The sequence below is a fragment of the Dermacentor variabilis genome, chromosome 1 (genome assembly GCF_050947875.1).
Source record: "Dermacentor variabilis isolate Ectoservices chromosome 1, ASM5094787v1, whole genome shotgun sequence".
In the NCBI taxonomy this organism is placed as follows: Eukaryota; Metazoa; Arthropoda; class Arachnida; order Ixodida; family Ixodidae; genus Dermacentor; species Dermacentor variabilis.
Genome location: NC_134568.1, coordinates 96,675,999 through 96,697,316, shown reverse-complemented (window position 1 = coordinate 96,697,316; position 21,318 = coordinate 96,675,999). Strand labels below are relative to the sequence as shown.

General features: G+C 49.6%; 1 protein-coding gene across 1 annotated transcript in view; it reads right to left on the bottom strand.

The window, feature by feature from the left end:
• Positions 1-21,318, bottom strand: part of LOC142581334 (uncharacterized) — a 54,867-nt gene that overhangs the window by 6,623 nt on the left and 26,926 nt on the right. The window contains exon 3 of the mRNA XM_075691203.1: positions 4,619-4,922. Coding sequence (XP_075547318.1) covers positions 4,619-4,922 — 304 coding nt within the window. The remainder of the gene's footprint in view (positions 1-4,618; positions 4,923-21,318) is intronic.

The following is a 21,318-nucleotide window of genomic DNA, read 5'->3' as shown; positions in this document are numbered from 1 at the left end:
CCTTAAGGCAGTGGTATATGGAACTGCCTCCTGATGGTGCAAGCTTAACTGAAATTACTCACAGCTGCAGATAATTGCTTGACTGTGTATCTCTCTCTCTCTTAGTTACCTTCACTTCTTAGTTATGCACTTATGGCTGCAATTATGTTGAGTGGCCTAGCTAAACATGCATAAAGTTAATAAAAAAGAAAGGCTGTAATGAAGAAGTGCTGGTCAGTCAGATGCATCACCAGCACTTTAAGCACGGGGCCGGTTCTGACTGCTGCACCGAGTTCGACCTCTCGCTCCTTGCGTGCTCTGTCAATGAACATCTTGACAAGCCCTTTATAAGGGTGAAACAAACTTTGTATTGTTATCAGCCATCTAAAAAAAGTTGCCAGCAGTAATGACTAATTAACATTTTAATTAAATTTATGACCACTATGTGAACAATTCCTTACTGCACATTTCAATACCTCAGTTTGGTTTGTTTACAGCACGCTATATTTTGCATAGTGCTTTTTAGAGCGCAGCCCTTAGGTGCCCATTCCTGCGTTGAGCGTGAGCGTCCCGCAGCGTAACCGAGCGAACGAGCACAGCGAAGGATGAAAGAGAACGCGGAGCGCAGCGGGGGATGAAAGAAGGCAATAGCAAAGAGAGCTTGAGGAGGAAGGCAGAGGAGGAGAGTATGGTGAAAGGGTGAGGAGGAAAGCGGAGTGCCGCACAAGATGTGCTCTACAGCGGCGACCAGGCATGCGGCAAGCGCGTCCACAGATACCATATATGGAAACAAAGCGCTGGCGTGGGCTTCGGACCCACTGCGCAAGCGCTACTTTGCCTTTGCCGCCACTACCAGCTCATGCTCCACGCGAGCGGCGCATTCTCGTCTTCACACTTTCTTTCTTAACAATGAGTGACGCAACCGGTGGAAATGCTTCATCTTGCTGCTACTGAACGAGCCGCCAGAGCAGAGCACACCGAAAGCGGAGCGTCTAAGCGGACAAGCGGATTTTCAAAGCGGCGAGGCGGCGAGTGCCGCCACTGAGAGGACCTTGTCATTCGAATTCAAAGCACATAAACAGCTGTGCTTGAAATTCACATTAAGAAGTACCGTAATTATTGGTGAATTTTTTTCTTCAGCTAAGGGTGTACCAGGGTCTTAGGGACCGAAAATCGGCCCAAAATTCGAATTTTCAATTTTTATTTTCCGCATTCCTTACGCGTTTCCGCGCCTATCTCCGAAATTTGGTTACGAAATGCCGCGTAGCTCTTCCGTTATTGTGATTCAAAGATGCGAATCCGCAAGAGTTGGCCTTTAAATTGGGGACAAATCGCGCCCGATTTTCGTCGCGCATAACTCGATCACTACGCTTTCTATCAGCGCCATTTTCGTATCATTCGAAAGCTCACGGTTCTGGCTTTCTTTATTCGTTGGTAGGCAACATTGCCGGCGCTGCGGTCACAATTAAAACAACAGAAAAAAAAATCGCGGCGCACGCTATTATCGGCATGGAAGAATAATTATCGGTCAGTTTGAGCACGTGACCAAGATGACGAGTCATGATGGGCTCCAAGGACCACGAGCGCTCGCTCCAGGAGAGGCCCTGACGTCACTCTTTGTGAAGCGAAAGTGAAGTCGGAAGTTTGCGTTGCTCATGGCGTTACTCCTCCTATCGGGCCAGCTCTTCTCTCTTGTTTACATTTCTCGACCACGCCGCGCTGCGCGCAACCGTGCTGCTCGGACCCGCGCGCTCCGCAGCAATACTAAACAATCGTTAGCACGTTAGCATGATTCCGCCAAAGAGGGCAAAATTTCCGGCGGAGATTCCTTTGTCCGTTGCCATTGCCGTGGCGCGGTACATTCCGTACAGCGTTGCATGCGCGTTCATTTCACGAACTTTAGTTCTTCCTGTCCCACCTGGCCACAGCAACATCCGGTAGAGCACGGTCCAGATAACGCAGCGCAACAAAACACGGAGACCAACGCAAACCTGCCCGCACGGCGCCTTTGCCACGGTACGAAACCTACGGAGCAACACGTGTGTGCGCACAGAACCGTAACAATGCCGCCATTGTGGTCCGAAAGGCGGGGCCGCTACAGCAAAGAAATAAAAAAAAACCAGGAAAACAAAGGAGAACCTACTACGTCATTTCCTCCACACTTTTTCCTAGCGCGCGGACGGGGTAGGGCCTCTCCTCAGTTTCCTTTCTCCATGGCTCGCTCAAACGACGAAAACAGCCGCCATTTTGTCTAGGGTATGCTGGAGGTCCGACAAAGCTTCGTTCCGTGAATCTACAGTGTGCTAGAAAATATTCTAGCACACTGTAGGGAATCGTTACGGGCGGAAACGTACAAGACGCAATATACTTCCCAAAGCGATTCCGTCGTCGAGGTCGGCACAGGATACCTGGCAGCTCGCCGCCGAACGTCGACGCCTCACTGCTTTGCCGCATCACGCATATCCACACGCCGGTTACACTCGCGTAAGAATTGAACACGGCTGTCGTAACTGAAGAGGAAATGGATAAGATCACACGAGAAAGCTACCTTGACAAGATTGCATCTACGACGGCCGCGGGACGAACGATTCGGCGTTTTGTTAATCCGACCACCGATAGTGCAACAGCCTCGGTCGCGAAGCCCGCTACTCCGTACGTTGTCGTCGGATTTGCAGCAATGAACAATATTCTCGGTGTTTTCTTATGTAATACTTGAAGTGGTTCTGCGTAGCTGGCGCGGAGCGATCAGGTATACGGTCTCGCTACTAAACTGACTGGTTTGCCAGATCTGCGGTGAAGTTGCGTCGGGACGGAGCGCGCGGGGAATTGAGAGCCCGAAAACGTGTAAACCTTTTGAATTGAACGTACTCGCAGTGCATGCTATGTCGTCGAACGGCAAAGGCCAAACATCCATGAATAAGTGCCCACTGGTGCCCACTGATGGCCTTTGGTGCCGTTTTTTCAAACTTTCTTTCAATATATCAGTTGAGAAATATTTTTGTTTTCTCAAAACCACAAGTTTGATGATGACGCCGTATTGCAGGTGCATTATCTGGGCTTCTACTTGTGCTATCCCTGTAATTCCTTTTTTTTCCAGAAAGGCAAAGATATGTAGAGTGCAAAGAAACGAAATAACGTTGTTGCATTTATTAGAAAGTTTTTAAGTTTCTTTGTTTAGCAGTTAGATGGATTTCTCCCACTGAAGTTTGCAGTGTTCTCATTCGACGTAAAATTGGGTTAGAACACCATACTTGCTTATTTGCACTCTTTGTTCCACATCATTTTCGTATGTCGATATTTATTATGCCATGCATAGATTGGTAGATAGCTAACCTCCAAACAAATTATGCAATAAAGCTGAATTTCTTCAATTTCTTGAAAGTTATTTACTCTGCAAGAAAACCGGATGTATATTTAAAACTAGCACATTGAAATAAATAAACTCGGCAAGTTTCATCGAAATCGCCAAAGAATTAAAGAAAAGTTTTCAGGCGCAGGGTACCCCGTTAAAGGAAAGCCCACAAAGCCAATACAGCCATTGCAGTACTGCTCTTGCATACTACGAATGGACCGCCAACACACTATGTCATGGCCTCTTACCATATCCACATGGCATTCTGAAACAACCAGAAGCTAAAAACTTTTCTTGCATTTTAGTGAATGCCCCTATAGAGATAACATTCATGTGTCCGACAGTTCTTCGACAATTCTCTATAGTTCTTTTACTCCTTTTTAAGATAATTTGTGCAACTGTACACTAAAGTTTTGGGAGTGCAGGGCAGCAAAATTATAATTTCTGGTTGTGAAGCAAAACATTTTGTGACGTTTACTGCAGTCTCTGGCTCAACATTAACAGTGCAAGCCAGGCTTGTGCATGAATCTTCTCTCCTTATTTTTAGGTAGTGTCAACTTAACATTCTCCTCTGACCTTCAACATGCACTACCTTATTGCAGTAAACGAAAGTAGTTGAAGTCCCGATTCTGGCCGAGTCGAGCTCAGTCTGATCTGTCAGTCGAACAAATTGAGTACTTAGGACTAAGTGCTATTATCTAACAGCTTGTAGGAATTAACTAATGGGTGCTGGTCATTTGCGCTAATGACACAGTATTTATGAATGAAAGAGAGAGAGAGAAACTTGCGGCAAGTGTCAAATAATCCCAGCAGACTGCACACTTTGGATGCAAGACTTGCGAGTCTCTCTTCAGGTACCATAATTACAAAGCTTTTCATACCCCTTCTTACAAACGGCTTTTCAGTACATTCTTCTATCATATCTTTCTTTTTATTGCGGACCTAGGGTCACTCGGGTTGCCAGCTGTTTTCGTTAACAAGGAATGTTTCATTGGCCACGACCTTCGGTATGCCATCTCGTTCGCAGCCACGATTGGCCAGTGCCCATTCTTACGAATGATTCTCACGTACAAATGGCACCGTTGCTTGGGTGCCAAGCAACGGTGCCAGATTAGGGTGCTGTTGACGCCTTATGGACGTGACCATTAATTCTCTGTATTTCCTACTGTGCCAGGCGTAACTCTTAGCGTGCTCCTGGTGTGTCATCAGTGAAGGTGAAGCAGCGTGCAGGCAGCAGCAGCAGCAGAGATGGCAGCAATGATCATTCGGCTGAGGCGTGAGTCACACCTCAGACTCCTTGCGGTGCACTCTGACAGGCGGTGTGCAGTTGGCGCGGCCACTGTCGGACTCGTCCTCGTCGGTGCGCTCTCCCGCGGCGGAAGGCGTGGCCACGTGTTTGGCACCCCTCCTGCGGCGCCTCTTGGGCTTTGCCAGCAAAAGCATGGCGTCTGCCTTGGGGCCCTTCCAGCCGGCGCAGTCAGCGCGCCACTTGATGCCGCTGTGGTTCTTGGGATCTGGCCCATTGTGCAGTGAAGGATCTGGTCCACGCCGGTTCTGTGGGTTCGGGCCTTTGCAGAGCACAGTCCGTTTTCTGCGATGAGAATGAAGAGAAATTGCATTGAATAGCCTAATCGCCTATTTGCCCCGGATAACCATTTATGTTCCATAGATGTTCATACAACATGATGTTCTGAACGTTGCACACATCCTATACAGTCTACGCTCGTTACAACGGACCTGCGTAAAACAGACTTTTGGATATAACAGACCGTATTTCAGCCGTAGTTTGTTCTACCTATTTTATTAATGCAACTAAGTTCGCTCTTAACCGACCGCTCTACAACGGACTATCGGCTACAGCGGACGAAATTAGCGGCAATTTTCTTTTCAATATCGGGCGTATAAAACGTATTTTTCGCCGTGTCGACACGGGCAGACAGCTGACTTGCGAGGGTCAGCTGACGATTGCGGCTCAATATCGCGCGCGCAAGGGCGGAAGGATAGGCTGAAACGTGCCCTCTTGTTTCGCGCGAGGCACGGGGAGGAGAGGGGGTTCTACTCCAGCGGCTGCTGCTTACGGCGCGGCCGCCGTATCTTGAAAGCGATCTGCGATGCGGACAAAGTGCGCACCCGCGTGGGCGCAGTATCTTGAAAGCGATCTGCGATGTGGACAAATGTTTCATTGGCCACGACCTTCGGTATGCCATCTCGTTCGCAGTCACGATTGGCCAGTGCCCATTCTTACGAATGATTCTCACGTACAAATGGCACAGTTGCTTGGGTGCCGGATTAGGGTGCTGTTGTCGACTTATGGATGTGACCATTAATTGTATTTCCTACTGTGCCAGGCGTAACTCTTAGCGTGCTCATGGCGTGTCATCAGTGAAGGTGAAGCCGGCGCCCGCGCGGGCGTCGTATCTTGAAAGCGATCTGCGATGTGGACAAAGTGCCCGCCGGCACGGGCGCCGTATGTTGAAAGCGATCTGCTATGCGGACAAAGTGCGCACCCGCGCGGGCGCCGTATCTTGAAAGCGATCTGCGATGTGGACAAAGTGCTCGCCCGCGCGGGCGCCGTATCTTAAAAGCGATCTGCGATGCGAACAATGTGCGCCCCCGCGTGGGCGCCGTATCTTGAAAGCGATCTGCGATGTGGACAAAGTGCCCGCCGGCACGGGCGCCGTATGTTGAAAGCGATCTGCGACGTGGACAAAGTGCTCGCCCGCGCGGGCACCGTATCTTGAAAGCGATCTGCGATGTGGACAAAGTGCTCGCCCGCGCGGGCGCCGTATGTTGAAAGCGATCTGCGATGCGGACAAAGTGCGCACCCGCGCGGGCGCCGTATCCTGAAAGCGATCTGCGATGTGGACAATGTGCTCGCCCGCGCGGGCGCCGTATCTTAAAAGCGATCTGCGATGCGAACAATGTGCGCCCCCGCGTGGGCGCCGTATCTTGAAAGCGATCTGCGATGTGGACAAAGTGCTCGCCCGCGCGGGCACCATATCTTGAAAGCGATCTGCGATGTGGACAAAGTGCTCGCCCGCGCGGGCACCGTATCTTGAAAGCGATCTGCGATTTGGACAAAGTGCCCGCCGGCACGGGCGCCGTATGTTGAAAGCGATCTGCGATGTGGACAAAGTGCTCGCCCGCGCGGGCACCGTATCTTGAAAGCGATCTGCGATTTGGACAAAGTGCCCGCCGGCACGGGCGCCGTATGTTGAAAGCGATCTGCGATGTGGACAAAGTGCTCGCCCGCGCGGGCACCGTATCTTGAAAGCGATCTGCGATGTGGACAAAGTGCTCGCCCGCGCGGGCACCATATCTTGAAAGCGATCTGCGATTTGGACAAAGTGCCCGCCGGCACGGGCGCCGTATGTTGAAAGCGATCTGCGATGTGGACAAAGTGCTCGCCCGCGCGGGCACCGTATCTTGAAAGCGATCTGCGATGTGGGCGAAGTGCTCGCCCGCGCGGGCACCGTATTTTGAAAGCGATCTGCGATGTGGACAAAGTGCCCGCCGGCACGGGCGCCGTATGTTGAAAGCGATCTGCGATGTGGACAAAGTGCTCGCCCGCGCGGGCACCGTATCTTGAAAGCGATCTGCGATGTGGGCGAAGTGCTCGCCCGCGCGGGCACCGTATCTTGAAAGCGATCTGCGATGTGGACAAAGTGCCCGCCGGTATGGGCGCCGTATGTTGAAAGCGATCTGCGATGCGGACAAAGTGCGCACCCGCGCGGGCGCCGTATCTTGAAAGCGATCTGCCACATCGACAAAGTGCTCGCCCGCGCGGGCGCCGTATCTTAAAGGCGACCTGCGATGCGAACAAAGTGCGCAACCGCGTGGGCGCCGTATCTTGAAAGCGATCTGCGATGCGGACAAAGTGCGCACCCGCGCAGGCGCCGTATCTTGAAAGCGATCTGCGATGTGCACAAAGTGTGCGCCCGCGCGGGCTTCATCAAAGCGATCTGCGATGTATGCAAAGTGCGCCCAGTGCCGGTAGCTTCGTATGCGCTGTGCTTTCGATGTTTATTTCGCGTTGAAGTGAGGGACAGGTCCATGGTCAATTCACTCGCTGCTGCTGCCGCGCTTGATTAATTTGCTATCGTAATCGATGCTTCGCCTTTCGGGCGAAAATTAGGTTCTCATTGTTTTTTTTTTACTTTCGTCTTTCGTCACTCACTGTTTGCAATAAAGTTATACATCGCGACGAAAATTTCGGAAGTGAGGCGTTTTGGATATTACGGACTTTGGATAAAACGGACGTTTCTTAGCGGATCATCAGGGTCCGTTGTAACGAGAAGTGACTTTATATATCTAGATTTGTTTAATAAACATGCATACCATGGATAATCTAAACCCCATCCAGATAATGTTGCTGTAACACTAAGGATATCGCACCTGGACTAAGGGACCTCTAATGGATGCTCACTTAGACGGGTCCTGAGCCACCACTCGGGCTTGATGAAAAAACGAAGTCCGCGGATAGTGTACGCTGCTGTGAACATCTCAGCCAAATTTTACAATGCTGCGCGGCGCGTGGAGCTCACAAACAGAGCGCGAAGTCTCTTTTTTAACGCGATAGCGTTAATGGCCCAGTGTCGCAGCAAATCCAGCGTCAGCGTCAGGCCTCCGGCGCCGTTGTCAGATTGGAAGAGGACTTGGCACCCGGAGGTGCCGCGTCCCAGAGCTTACATGTACTCATCAACCCAACATCATTCGGTACATCGGCCCCGGCGCTACCCCTCTACACGGGCTGACTGGGCGGGGGGCTTTGGTTCGGGCCAACGGTACTTTCCGGACAAGGGGGCTGCTGTGGTGCAGCGCAACTGAGTTACTGCACTCAACACACAAACAGCTATGTCGGTCTTACAGGACACAAGCCTGACTGACCCTTGCACTGCCTTGACGCAAAATAGGTCAAGGCATACAAGCATGGAGACTACAAACGCCATCCGCGGCGCAGCGCGACCACACGAAGGTGCGCCACGGCCGGTTCCGGATCTGGGTTCCACTGAGCCGAACAAAACCCCGTAGATCGACTGGCAAACACGACCGAATCTAGCGACCTTGGGAGCATGCATCATAACTATATCGAGAGCTTTCCACCTAACTCCCACCCGCGTCCAGCGTCGGACATCGCTGCCGCAAAAGGAACTTCGAACCAAATTCCGAACCATGCACACCCAACCATTCTTCTACCACCAAAGTTGCTCATACCTTGTCTTTCATTCTTTACAAACTTATTCCTCGGAATTTTGACAACGGCAGCCTACACACAAACGTAATGACAAAAAAACCCCGACAGCGCATAAATTTTATGTTCTCTCTTCTCAGACTGAAATATTAAAAGTGCGAAAAAAAATTGGCCGCCGCTTAGCTCAGCTTATCCTGGATATGCAAAGCGAAAGCTTGGTTCTTTGATTTAGCTACAATTATTATACTTAAGTATGCAATCATTGTTAAGCCAGGTATGACGGCTGTGCCTAGGTTGGTGGCAAGACTGTGATTAGGCTTGGGTAGACGCGAATCGTTCGACAGTGCGACGCCTGTTGTGCCACAGGGAAAGCGCAAGTGCTAGACATGCTTAGAGACGCCGCGAACATACGCAGCGTCGAAGCATAAACGCACAGGGCGCGAACGCGGTCGCTACATTGATCTCGACGGTGAGACGCCTGTTGCATTTCGGACCCTCTCGAGTGAAGCAGTTCGCCGGGCATTATCCGCGGGGTGGTCAGACGCCGCTTGCCGACGACGGCTTAAAGCCTCCCACTCCCGCGCAGCGCTCACAGAAGACGACCCGGCCTCGCCTCTTATCTACACTCTGTAAAAAAGTTTACACCCCTTGGGGCGTATCTTGTCCCGCAACAATAATGGCCATCTGTCTTGCCCGCATTTCCTTTCTTACGAACGGCGTGCGCGTTATCAGCGAGGCGTAGCATTTTCGACAGGAAAGTAACGAGCGCAGCGTTTTCAATAAAGAAAACGCAAGCAAGGCAGATGACGAATATTGTTGTGGGACAAATATACACCCCAAAGGGTGCAACTGTTTTAAGAGTGAAAGCTCGTACAGACTACGCGAGCGCGGCGCTCGCGCGCGGTGAGTCACGTGGTCAGGCGGCGACCTACCTGCGGAGAGCGCATGCGCCAAGGCGGCGGCGGAGCTCAGCCAACGCCACCTAGTCTAGGTGGCGTTGGCTCAGCGCGGTGGGTCACATGTTGGGTTGCCAAGGCTACGTCGTAGTTACGGTCAAATGAAGGTCAAAGTTCTGGCGACACGAAACTCGGCTCGACGCGGTTAGTGAAGCTTTCGTTTCAATAACAGGAGATCGACCCACGCAAAAGGCCGCGTTTCTAACAGAAAGATTCCCTTCGTGCATAGCGTTCGCCGCCAGCGTTTCCCGGTAAACGTTATGGTTACATAAGCTGCAGTTGCCGGGAAGCATCAAAAGCAGCTGGGGGTCTTTGAATACTATCATGTTCCACTCTTAAAGGCGAAGCTTAAGCGTCTTCCAAATTTTTTCTCAAACGCTCTTTTCAAACGAGGCCTTCTCGCCTATTTCGAAGCTGCGGGGTATATCGTCACATGCAGGATTCCCATAAACGGCTGCTATTGGCTGTTAGATGACAACAATCAAAAATGGTGTTTAGGTCAGTGCGCTTCTTTCTGCTGTTAGTGTGTGTATTTATTGAGGCAGTTTAATACACAGGCTGAAGTAAGCCAGTCCGCACCGCGTAGCGCAGCCAGACTGGAGCACATGAGTGCGAGCGCGCGCTCCAGCCTTGTCCTGCACGGAGGAAACGTAGCGCGCACTAAGGCTTTTTTTTTTGTACGTACATTGGCTACACGAGTGTAGCTAGTGTAGGAAGTCGCCACTTATTTTACTTGGTGTAGAAAAGTGTAGGTCCTCCCACCTGTACACGAAGCCATTTTTATAACTAGTGTAGCAGGAAAACTAAGCTTTCTACACTGTGGTTTCCATGAATGTAGGCAGCAGGCGACGAACAAGCAGGCTGACGTTGCAAACACGTGACAAATTTTGTTGATGAGTGTCGGCGCTGATATAGCCACGATAGTGAATATTCGCAGCAACGAGGGTAGCGAAGTGCTGACATGACCATATGTCACAGAGGAAGGCGAGCTAATCTTCTAAAAAGATAAAATTATCTTACTCACTGATGGTGCGGGCCGTTTCAGACGACACGCTGTATTATACGCATTATGAAGTTGTCTTCTTGCACTGCGCAATCGCAACGCATTTCGCTGCAGCTTGTCAAAATTTGTTGATGAAAGGGAACTCGTACATTGGCATTTAGTTTAAGGCAAGGGCATATGCGCGTTGCCAGTAAGTGTGAAGTCAGGCGAAGTGCGGAGTCCGGCGCTTTTCGTCTGCTGATGCAGAAGACGACGCACTGTTTGGTCTGATTGGCTACAGCCCAGCGAGCCAAGTGCAACACACGAAGCCATAGCCTCTGCCCGGCACTACACTCGTCTACACGAGCCTGTACGATGTGTAGCTAAAAAAAAAAAATAGCCCTACTATATTTAGCTACGTCTGCCATGCGTAGCGAAGTACCGCGGGGTGCAGCGACGAACCCGCTTGCTGCAGCTCACCGAGGACAACCGCTCTCTGTGGGTGACGTACGTGGTTCAGGCACATGGCGAGCCGGTCCGGGAGTCAGCACATATCCGATTGGAACAGGTCTTCTGCTTCCCAAGTTTCACAACTTCGAGGTGTGTCACCATCATGGTCAAAGCTATGGTGAAAGCTCGTTACGTTGGGAATCCTTTCAACGCGAGTCGGCAGTGCGGCATCCATCGCTTACCCGATGTGGGCGCTACGGACTTACTCCCACGAGCGAACACAAAGACGACGTTTCGTTCAACACTCGGAACTTGTGTGATCGCTGTAGAGGTAAGTGCTAACTCAACCATGAACTCAACCCTAAAGTTGAAGATAGCCTCCGAGTTTGGATAAGCCGCCTGAATAAAACTAAATGTAGCGACGTACTTTTCTCTTCCCGCCGACGATGCTGTAAGGAGCATGAGAGGAGGCAGGAGAAAAGTTCCGCGTCTCCAAATTGGTTGAGCACCGTCACGTGGCATTTTTCGCTCCATTTTCTCAATTTGTTTCATTTCCGCGTCTCGGCGCACTCGCCGCCATGACAGTTGGCCGTTGACTTGCTGCAGCGATTCTATGGCCTCTAGCCACCACAGCGAGACATTCTCATGTCATTTGACATGTTTTGGCTAAGTTTCGTGGCTACCCGCGTCATTGAAGAACTGTGTTTTTGTTTTATTGCGATAGCAGTTATATGGACACTCCAGGCGCATTTTTCCCGTCCCTGTGATGTTCTGTACAAAGTCCCAGGGCGATAACACCGTCGCTGCGCGTCGTATGCTGTATGTGCGAGTGAAAACACGCAAGGGAAGCCGACGATCGCCGCTCAATCTGGCGCGCGCGTAGGAGGAAAGCGGAGGGCAAACGCACCGTCTTCCGTCGCGCGAAAAGCCTTTGGGGGGATGGGAGGGATGGAGGGATATAATGGGATAAAATGGAGGATAATGGGAGGATAATGGGATATAATAGGGCTCAGTGAAGTTAGGAGGCCAAAAGAAGCATATACAGTACTAAAAAGCGGGCACGTCCTGTGCTACAGGGGCTTAGCGGAGAGATGAGAACTAGGAGTCGGATTTCTGATTAATAAGAATATAGCTGGTAACATACAGGAATTCTATAGCATTAACGAGAGGGTGGCAGGTCTTGTTGTGAAACTTAATAAGAGGTACAAGATGAAGGTTGTACAGGTCTACGCCCCTACATCCAGTCATGATGACCAGGAAGTCGAAAGCTTCTATGAAGACGTGGAATCGGCGATGGGTAGAGCGAAAACAGAATACACTATACTGATGGGCGACTTCAATGCCAAGGTAGGCAAGAAGCAGGCTGGAGACAAGGCAGTGGGGGAATATGCCATAGGCACTAGAAATACCAGGGGAGAGTTATTAGTAGAGTTTGCAGAACAGAATAATATGCGGATAATGAACACCTTCTTCCGCAAGCGGGATAGCCGAAAGCGGACGTGGTGGAACCCGAATGGCGATACTAGAAATGAAAGACTTTATACTCTGCGCTAACCCTGGCATCATACAAGATGTGGACGTGCTCAGCAAGGTGCGCTGCAGTGACCACAGGATGGTAAGAACTCGAATCAGCCTAGACCTGAGGAGGGAACGGAAGAAACTGGTACATAAGAAGCCGATCAATGAGTTAGCGGTAAGAGGGAAAATAGAGGAATTCCAGATCAAGCTACAGAACAGGTATTCAGCTTTAACTCAGGAAGAGGACCTTAGTGTTGAAGCAATGAACGACAATCTTGTGGGCATCATTAAGGAGTGTGCAATAGAAGTCGGTGGTAACTCCTTTAGACAGGATACCAGTAAGCTATCGCAAGAGACGAAAGATCTGATCAAGAAACGCCAATGCATGAAAGCCTCTAACCCTACAGCTAGAATAGAACTGGCAGAACTTTCGAAGTTAATCAACAAGCGTAAGACAGGTGACATAAGGAAGTATAATATGGATAGAATTGAACATGCTCTCAGGAACGGAGGAAGCCTAAAAGCAGTAAAGAAGAAACTAGGAATTGGCAAGAATCAGATTTATGCGTTAAGAGACAAAGCCGGCAATATCATTACTAATATGGACGAGACAGTTCAAGTTGCTGAGGAGTTCTATAGAGATTGATACAGTACCAGTGGCACCGACGACGATAATGGAAGAGAGAATAGTCAAGAGGAATTCGAAATCCCACAGGTAATGCCGGAAGAAGTAAAGAAAGCCTTGGGAGCTATGCAAAGGGGGAAGGCAGCTGGGGAGGATCAGGTAACAGCAGATCTGTTGAAGGATGGTGGTCAGATTGTTCTAGAGAAACTGGCCACCCTGTATACGCAATGCCTCGTGACTTCGAGCGTACCGGAATCTTGGAAGAACGCTAACATAATCCTAATCCATAAGAAAGGGGACGCCAAAGACTTGAAAAATTATAGACCGATCTGCTTACTGTCAATTTCCTACAAACTATTTACTAAGGTAATCGCAAACAGAATCAGGAACACCTAAGACTTCTTTCAAGCAAAGGACCAGGCAGGATTCCGTAAAGGCTACTCAACAATAGACCACATCCACACTATCAATCAGGTGATAGAGAAATGTGCGGAATATAACCAACCCTTATATATAGCTTTCATTGATTACGAGAAAGCGTTTGATTCTGTCGAAACCTCAGCAGTCATGGAGGCATTGCGGAATCAGGGTGTAGACGAGCCGTATGTAAAAATACTGAAAGATATCTATAGCGGCTCCACAGCTACCGTAGTCCTCCATAAGGAAAGCAACAAAATCTCAATTAAGAAAGGCGTCAGGCAGGGAGATACGATCTCTCCGATGCTATTCACAGCGTGTTTACAGAAGGTATTCAGAGACCTGGATTGGGAAGAATTGGGGATAAAAGTTAATAGAGAATACCTTAGTAACTTGCGATTCGCTGATGATATTGCCTTGCTTAGTAACTCAGGGGACCAATTGCAATGCATGCTCACTGACCTGGAGAGGCAAAGCAGAAGAGTGGGTCTAAAAATTAATCTGCAGAAAACTAAAGTAATGTTTAACAGTCTCGGAGGAGAACAGCCATTTACAATAGTTAGCGAGGCACTGGAAGTGGTAAGGGAATACGTCTACTTAGGGCAGGTAGTGACGGCGGATCCGGATCATGAGACGGAAATAATCAGAAGAATAAGGATGGGCTGGGGTGCGTTTGGCAGGCATTCTCAGATCATGAACAGCAGGTTGCCATTATCCCTCAAGAGAAAAGTGTATAATAGCTGTGTCTTACCAGTACTCACCTACGGGGCAGAAACCTGGAGGCTTACGAAAAGGGTTCTACTTAAATGGAGGACGACGCAACGAGCTATGGAAAGAATGATAGGTGTAACGTTAAGGGATAAGAAAAGAGCAGATTGGGTGAGGGAACAGACGCGAGTTATTGACATCTTAGTTGAAATCAAGAAAAAGAAATGGGGGGTATGGGCCGGACATGTAATGAGGAGGGAAGATAACCGATGGTCATTAAAGGTTACGGACTGGATTCCAAGGGAAGGGAAGCGTAGCAGGGGGCGGCAGAAAGTTAGGTGGGCGGATGAGTTTAAGAAGTTTGCAGGGACAACATGGCCACAATTAGTACATGACCGGGGTTGTTGGAGAAGTATGGGAGAGGCCTTTGCGCTGCAGTGGGCGTAACCAGGCTGATGATGATGATGATGAGGGATGGAGGGAGGGGAGTGGGGAGGCGTTGTGCTCCGGCAGCAGCTGCGTATTTCGCGACCGGGCGCAAGGAGAACTGACGATCGCGGCTCAATATCGCGTGCGATAGGGAGGAAAGCGGGAAGGCAGCGGGGGAGAGAGGGGGGCCGCTTCGACTCCGCCAACAAATGCGTACTTTGCATTGCCGCGCACGTCGTATCTTGAAAGGTATCTGCAGAGTGCTCATACCTTTGTGCGCGCTGCGTTCTCTCCCTCTTGGGTTGAAGCGATAGACAACACAAAGGTCACTTCGCTAGCTGCTGCTGCCGCGTTTGCTCACACCAGCGTTTTGACAGCGAGTATCCGCGCTCATCGAATGTGATCTGTTCATGTTTACTTGTGCGCGCTGACACCATGCTTGTTAATTCAATTACAAAGTTAGCGAATGTTTCCAAATTTATACGGCCAATAAATCTACTATTCTGACTTCGTATAGATGTCTACTAATTTGCTATCGCAATCGATGCTTGGCCGTTCGGGAAAAACTTAGACATTTTTTGTTTTGTTTTATGTTAGGGGTTGCTTTTAAGGGTACTGAAGGCGCATAAAGCGTAAGAATAGAGCTTTTTCTTTGATCACGGGGTTTGGAGTTCGGGCATGTGTAAGCTTATGCATTGGTACTATTCTAGGGTCTCGTTCAGATTTTTTTTCTTGATCGCGCTATCGTCAACAAGTGTATGAAGCTATGGAGTGCGTAGGCTGTGTGCTGTCATATATCGCGCTAAAAATGTAACGCGTCATTATTGTACTACTGAGAGTGCGTAGCTTTGTCAGTCCGTGCTTTTGTTATGCGCTGCAAATATATTTTGCAAGAGGGAGGACCAATCAACGCGTTGTACACTCGCTTTACAGCGCAAAAGGCCAACATTTGTAGAGTGCTCATTGATGAAAACCATTCCTGTGTTTCCTTCGTCCTTACAAACGATTTGTTTACAAATGAAGTGCGGATTAAACTGTGATGTTTGCACTTGAGAGCCAGCGGAAGTTTGTCATAAAGGCGTAAAACCACTTTCTCTGCATGCAGAGATGGCAGCGTCATGACGAAACGACACGAATAGTTGAGATGCTCCGCGTTGATCGCGCACATTTCTACATGACGCTCGCCTTATTCAGGCTAATTATGTCACGCGCCTTAAGTTCGGTCATCGCGGCGCTAGCATGACTGGTCACTGTTGTCATTGGGCACCATAACACCTGATTTTCTAACACTAAATTTGAAACCTACATTCTCGCCTTCCTGTCCACAGATATTAGCCAGACGTTGCAAATCACTTTTCTTGTTTCTACTGTCTTGTTTGCATTTCTCGCCTTCGGCGCGTTGCCATAGGCCACGGAGTAAGACATATAGGAGGTGAAACTCCCGTCAGCGCGAGCGAGCGCGGGCGACCAGATAAAGTCACAATTGTTGCATGCGCCGACGCTACCGTATGCAGTGGCGGCACCATGCGGCGCGTCGTAGAAGCCGCATAGGAAAAAAAAAAAAAAGCAGCGCCCGGCAGGCGGCTCGGCGGCTCCGGCAGCTCCGGCCACTCCGTGGTAGAAGTAGGGTGGCTAGAATTGGGAGGTGTGAAGACCGCGGCGTCGCCGCCATTGCCTAGGGAGGCCCCGCTGCGCGTTCCTCCCACTGGGGGAAAATTTGGCGCTTCCGTCGGGGGCGCGGGTAGGGTGGCTAGCGCGGGGGCGCCGTAAGCTTGTCAGTCTCGTAGGCCACGGTGCAGTACAATGTAACTCTCGTGGTCGGTGTAGTGCAGCTGCGTTTTTCTCGCGTTTCCTAAGCTTTTCTTCAAAGTAGGTGGTGTGAACTGCTGTCGCTATCCCCTGACACCCTGTGAACATGTTGCAACGACATGGAAGGTCGACAGCAGTGCCTTGACATTGAAAGTTGCACCCGAGTTGACGTGTTCACACATATACCCTATGGATTTGAAAAGATGCGGGTAAATCTGGCCTTCAATATTATCAACAGTGCAGTTGTGCACGCCATGAACTTACACAAAGAAAAAATTGAGCAACAGTGCTCAAATCTAGAGCCAACAAGGGTGTTCATTGACGTGATGGCTCAAACAATTGAAGCCATGACATCACGGTTTCTAGCTGAAGCTTTGAGGTATGCACACAGCAACTGTGCTCAATTTCGTGTGCCGGTGGTAAATGCTTTTCGTGTTGTTTCAGACGTGGCAGTGCTCAAGAAACTGCACTTAACAGCATGCTGGCGTTTCTGGATCAGTGGGAGGCCCATGCTAAAGGGCTCGGCTTCTTAAGCAAGGGCACATCAGAAGGCCTGCGTGTGACCATACATTCCACTGAAGACCTCTTGACGTATCTAACTGAGAAGGTTGAGTTCAGGTTCTTGATGACTTCCCGCCTCAGTCAGGATTGCCTGGAGCATTCATTTGGTATTGTGAGACAGTCCAGCGGAGCCAATGATCACCCCACTCCTGTGCAGTTCATCATTATAATGAAGTATGCAAGCTTATGCATTTCAGTCTGGGGGGGGGGGGGGGCTTCAGTATCCCTTAGTCTGTCTATACAACCTCATTCAGACACTCGAGGACAGGTTTACTCGGGCATTTAGCACTACGCGACTGCACGCAAAAGTTGTCAAGAATTTATTGCTTCTAGCAGCCAATGTGGCACAGATTTGCTGCAGGAAGCATTCCGCTGATCTAACAGGATCGGTGTCTAGGTTTTATTGTATAACACGTATTCACTTTTTAAAAATCAGTGTGTCATCCACAACAAAGCCAAGAAGGTTCAGCCTTAAGTTTTGTAAAAATGTGATATGCAATTATTGTGTTATTTCCAATAAACATGTATTAAGTCGCAAGCGCTTTGTACTTTCTAGAATTTCTTCACCACAATGCTGATATATTGCATGAACTTCTTCCATTTAATGTTACAATCCCAAATATGTGACTTATGTGCGGGCGACACATACAAGGTTATTCCAATGCGCTGGCCTTGCGCGGCGGTTCCTATGAACTATACTTTCGGCGAGGCATAGGCGCGCTAATCTCGGCAAGAGGTGGTCGCAAAAACCATTGCTGTGTCCGCTGCGTAGTAGGTGCTCGCTGTTTCCATGTGGAATGAGAGCAGCGAAACATTAAATTCTCTCAGCATCTACAATGTAGAGAAAAAAGTCTGGTCAGATTCTAACGCATTCAAACGCTAAAACTAAGCGCTACCAAATCATTTTCCCGCCCGGAGGTATGCAGACGCCGCGAGAAACTACGGCGCCCTAAACGGCGCCCCGGCCGGAACGCGGCAGGAACGCGTTTTGGGGCCAGCTTCCGGAGGCCGGTCTTCACACCTCCCCATTCTAGCCACCCTAGTAGAAGTCAGGCGCGCGCCTCCGAACGGGAGCAACACGCTCAACCGGTTGCCCTGGCAACCGAAACGGCGGTAATTTCTTCCCATGCCGCCAGGTGCCGCCAGCATGAAAATATATCCGCGGGCTTGTGACCTTTACTGGTCGCCGCAAACAGCGGAGTTTCCACTCCTAAATATTTCTTGCTCCGTGCCATAGGCGCAACCACGCCGGGCTGCGCACCGTATATAGCGACCTGAACACCGGTCCAATCGCGGTTTACTCCATCGCGACACAACCTATGGCAAGCCCATCTGCAGTTTATGAGAACAAACACGCATGCTGGTCGTGCCTTCATCGGAATCGTTTTGCTTTATTGAACACGTTTCACGCGGCCACTCACAGCGGAGGTGTGACGAGCCACAGCGCACCGACGAACAGCCCGGCAGAGGGGAATAAATAAATACACCGACCGTGGCCTGAGTTATATTGTTCTCACGGTAAGGGAGGCTTCACGGAAATAAAGTTCTGTGGTGCCGAACAGTAAGCGCGTATGCGTGCGTCTAGCGCGTTGACCGGGTCTACGTACAGTCGCGTGACATATGACTTGCAACGCCCTTGGTCGTGGTTGAAGGGGCTCCAGGGCTACGCTGCGGCTCTTACATGCGAAATAGCGGTTTTATAAATACCATTAATTGAAGCTGTGTTTAGGTCAGGAACTTACCCTGTGTCTGCGCAGCCACAGTCTTCGAGCCTCTTCGACCACGGGAACCGGCGATGTAGGTCATATTGCACGTGACTATACGTGCAGGCGTACTCTTTGCTGTCGAACCTTGTTCACTCATCACGCATCAGCCAACCTTTACTTACCTGCGCCCCTCGAGCACACAGGTAAGATTATGGCAGAAAAGAGTGTTCGTCCCTTTATAACTCACAGCAGCCGCTTCTTTCTCATCCTTCCACATCGCTATTTTACGTACCACAAATGCATCGTTCGTTGTCAAAAGCAGGAACACGGCAGAGCTGTCACTGACGTTCAAGGTGTTTATCGTACTTAATCTGAAGCACAGCGAGTTCAGTATCTGATGACACGTTAGCATGAATCCACCGAAGACGGTGGATTCATTCATGAACGCCGTACACTACCGTTGTGTACGGTGTTGCATGCGCGTTCGTTTCACGCTTTTTACTTCTTGCAGTCTCATCGGGACACAACAGCTGGGAGAGCACAACCTCGATTACACAGCGGCACAAAATACGGACGCTAACACAATCAAGCACACACGAAGCCTTTACCACGGTACTAAACCCGCGGATCACCACGTGTGAACGCACACAACCATAACAAAGCTGCCATTGTGGCCGGAGAACATGGCCGCTACAGCGAAAGAAAGTTAAAAAAAAATAAAGCAAAAAGAATAGAAAATACTACGTCACTTCCTCCACACTTTTCTCCTAGCGTGCGGAGGGGGCAGGGCCTCTCCTCATTTTTTTTCCTTCCTCCATAATCAGTCCTTGTATCTGGTTTTATTCAAGGGGCTTAAAGGGACACTAAAGGTAAGTACTAAGTCACCGTGGACTGTTTAAATACCATTCCAGAAACATCGCAACGCGTGTTTTGTGCCAAGAAAAGCCTTCATTTACGAGAAAATTGCATCTGAAAGGTGCGAAAACCTTTACCGCAATTCAAATCTCCCGCCACCCAACCGGGTAATGGTGTCGTGCAGTGCGCCATCACAGCCCTTTTCTGTCATTGGTGAGTAAAACAGCGCGCGACAGACGGCGGTACGGCTTTTTTTTAAAACCCTAAACGCAAACGCGCGGTCATGGAGAAACCGAGCCAATACAGAGCGATGGATTCGCCGCTGCAGGTACTTTTGGTGAAGTGGCGTGTACGATTCGGGCATCTCGCGACATCACATGTAAGTTGAAACCTGCGCTACTTGCAGTTTGCGCGAGTTTCGCGAGCCAGCAAAACCAGCGCAGCACTACGCGATAACGAAACTGCTGAAATGTAAAAGCGCGGGCGGCGCAGAGTCGAGCGAAAACGAAACCTTTTGACCGCCCGCGTCAATGAGTTCTTTTTCTAAAAAAATATGCAGATCCCAGGCATTGTGGGAATCGATATAAGCGAAGCATTCCGTGCTGGATGCTTTGATTGACGATAATTAGTGGTGATGTTGACGGCTAAAACTTAATTTCTTCAACGTTTAGTCTAGCATGAGAGTGATGAGTCGACGTTAAACGTTGCCTTGAGGACACCACTGCTGTTTGCCTGCGCAGCACACAGAACACACAGGGAAAGGTGTTCTTGAGGCGTTGTTGTGCGCCATATTTCATAACCTCTGAGAGGGTTGAGCATACACTCTAAGAAGAAAAGGAGGAAATGGGGTATTGAGGTTACTCCTTTAGGGGAGCAACTGATCTGCCACAACCATTCCTCCCTTTAGGGGGTAAGTGCGAGGGGATGAACTGTTACTCCCCATGCCGTTACTCCTCCGAGGACTAACAGTTGCTCTTTTCCGATGCTCCTCAAAGGAGTAACGGTCATTATTTCCGATGCTCCGCAAAGGTGGAATCGATGAAATTAGGCATTTATACGCTAATAAAAAAGATTACTGAGCTGAAAAAAAAGAAAAAAAAAAACGCCCGAAAGCAGGATTCGAACTCACGTCCTCAGGATCCCATGTCAGCTACTCTAACCACTGCACCACGGCAGATTGGTTGACTGGGTAGGAAATTAAGACAACTTAAGCCACGGAACGCAGGTGCGGCAATGTAAAAGCGACTCGGCATTTTGTGTATGCTGCGCGGGGAGAGTGTGACGCTGAGTGTACTTCAAACCATAAGCGAGTGCGAAAAGAAATCTGCCCGAGTATTTTTAGGGTGCTTTAAACTGAGGCACTACACGATGTAAACGTGTAGCGAGCTCAAACGGGGCACCTAAGACGACAGAGATACACAATTGCTCTGTCGCTTAGTGTGTCCTGTTGGAGCTACACATCGCTTCCGTTAAGTTCGTAATCTCCTTGGAACGGAAGGAACTTAGGTACTATTGACCAGCAAAATCTGGCAGTCTATCAATGACTTGCGCGTTTAATGTGTATCGCTCACTTATGGGATGCGCACGAAGGGCATGGCTCTTCACATTCCAACTTTAAATTTCACGCAATGTTCTCACGAAGAGCCAAAGTGCTGCTTTGAATGTAGTTCAATGGACAGTGCATGAACTTCGAACTATTCACGATTTATAGACAACACAGTTTTTGCCGCATCACTGCACGACACGGACGAAAACAGCGGAGCGCATGGGGAGTAACTGT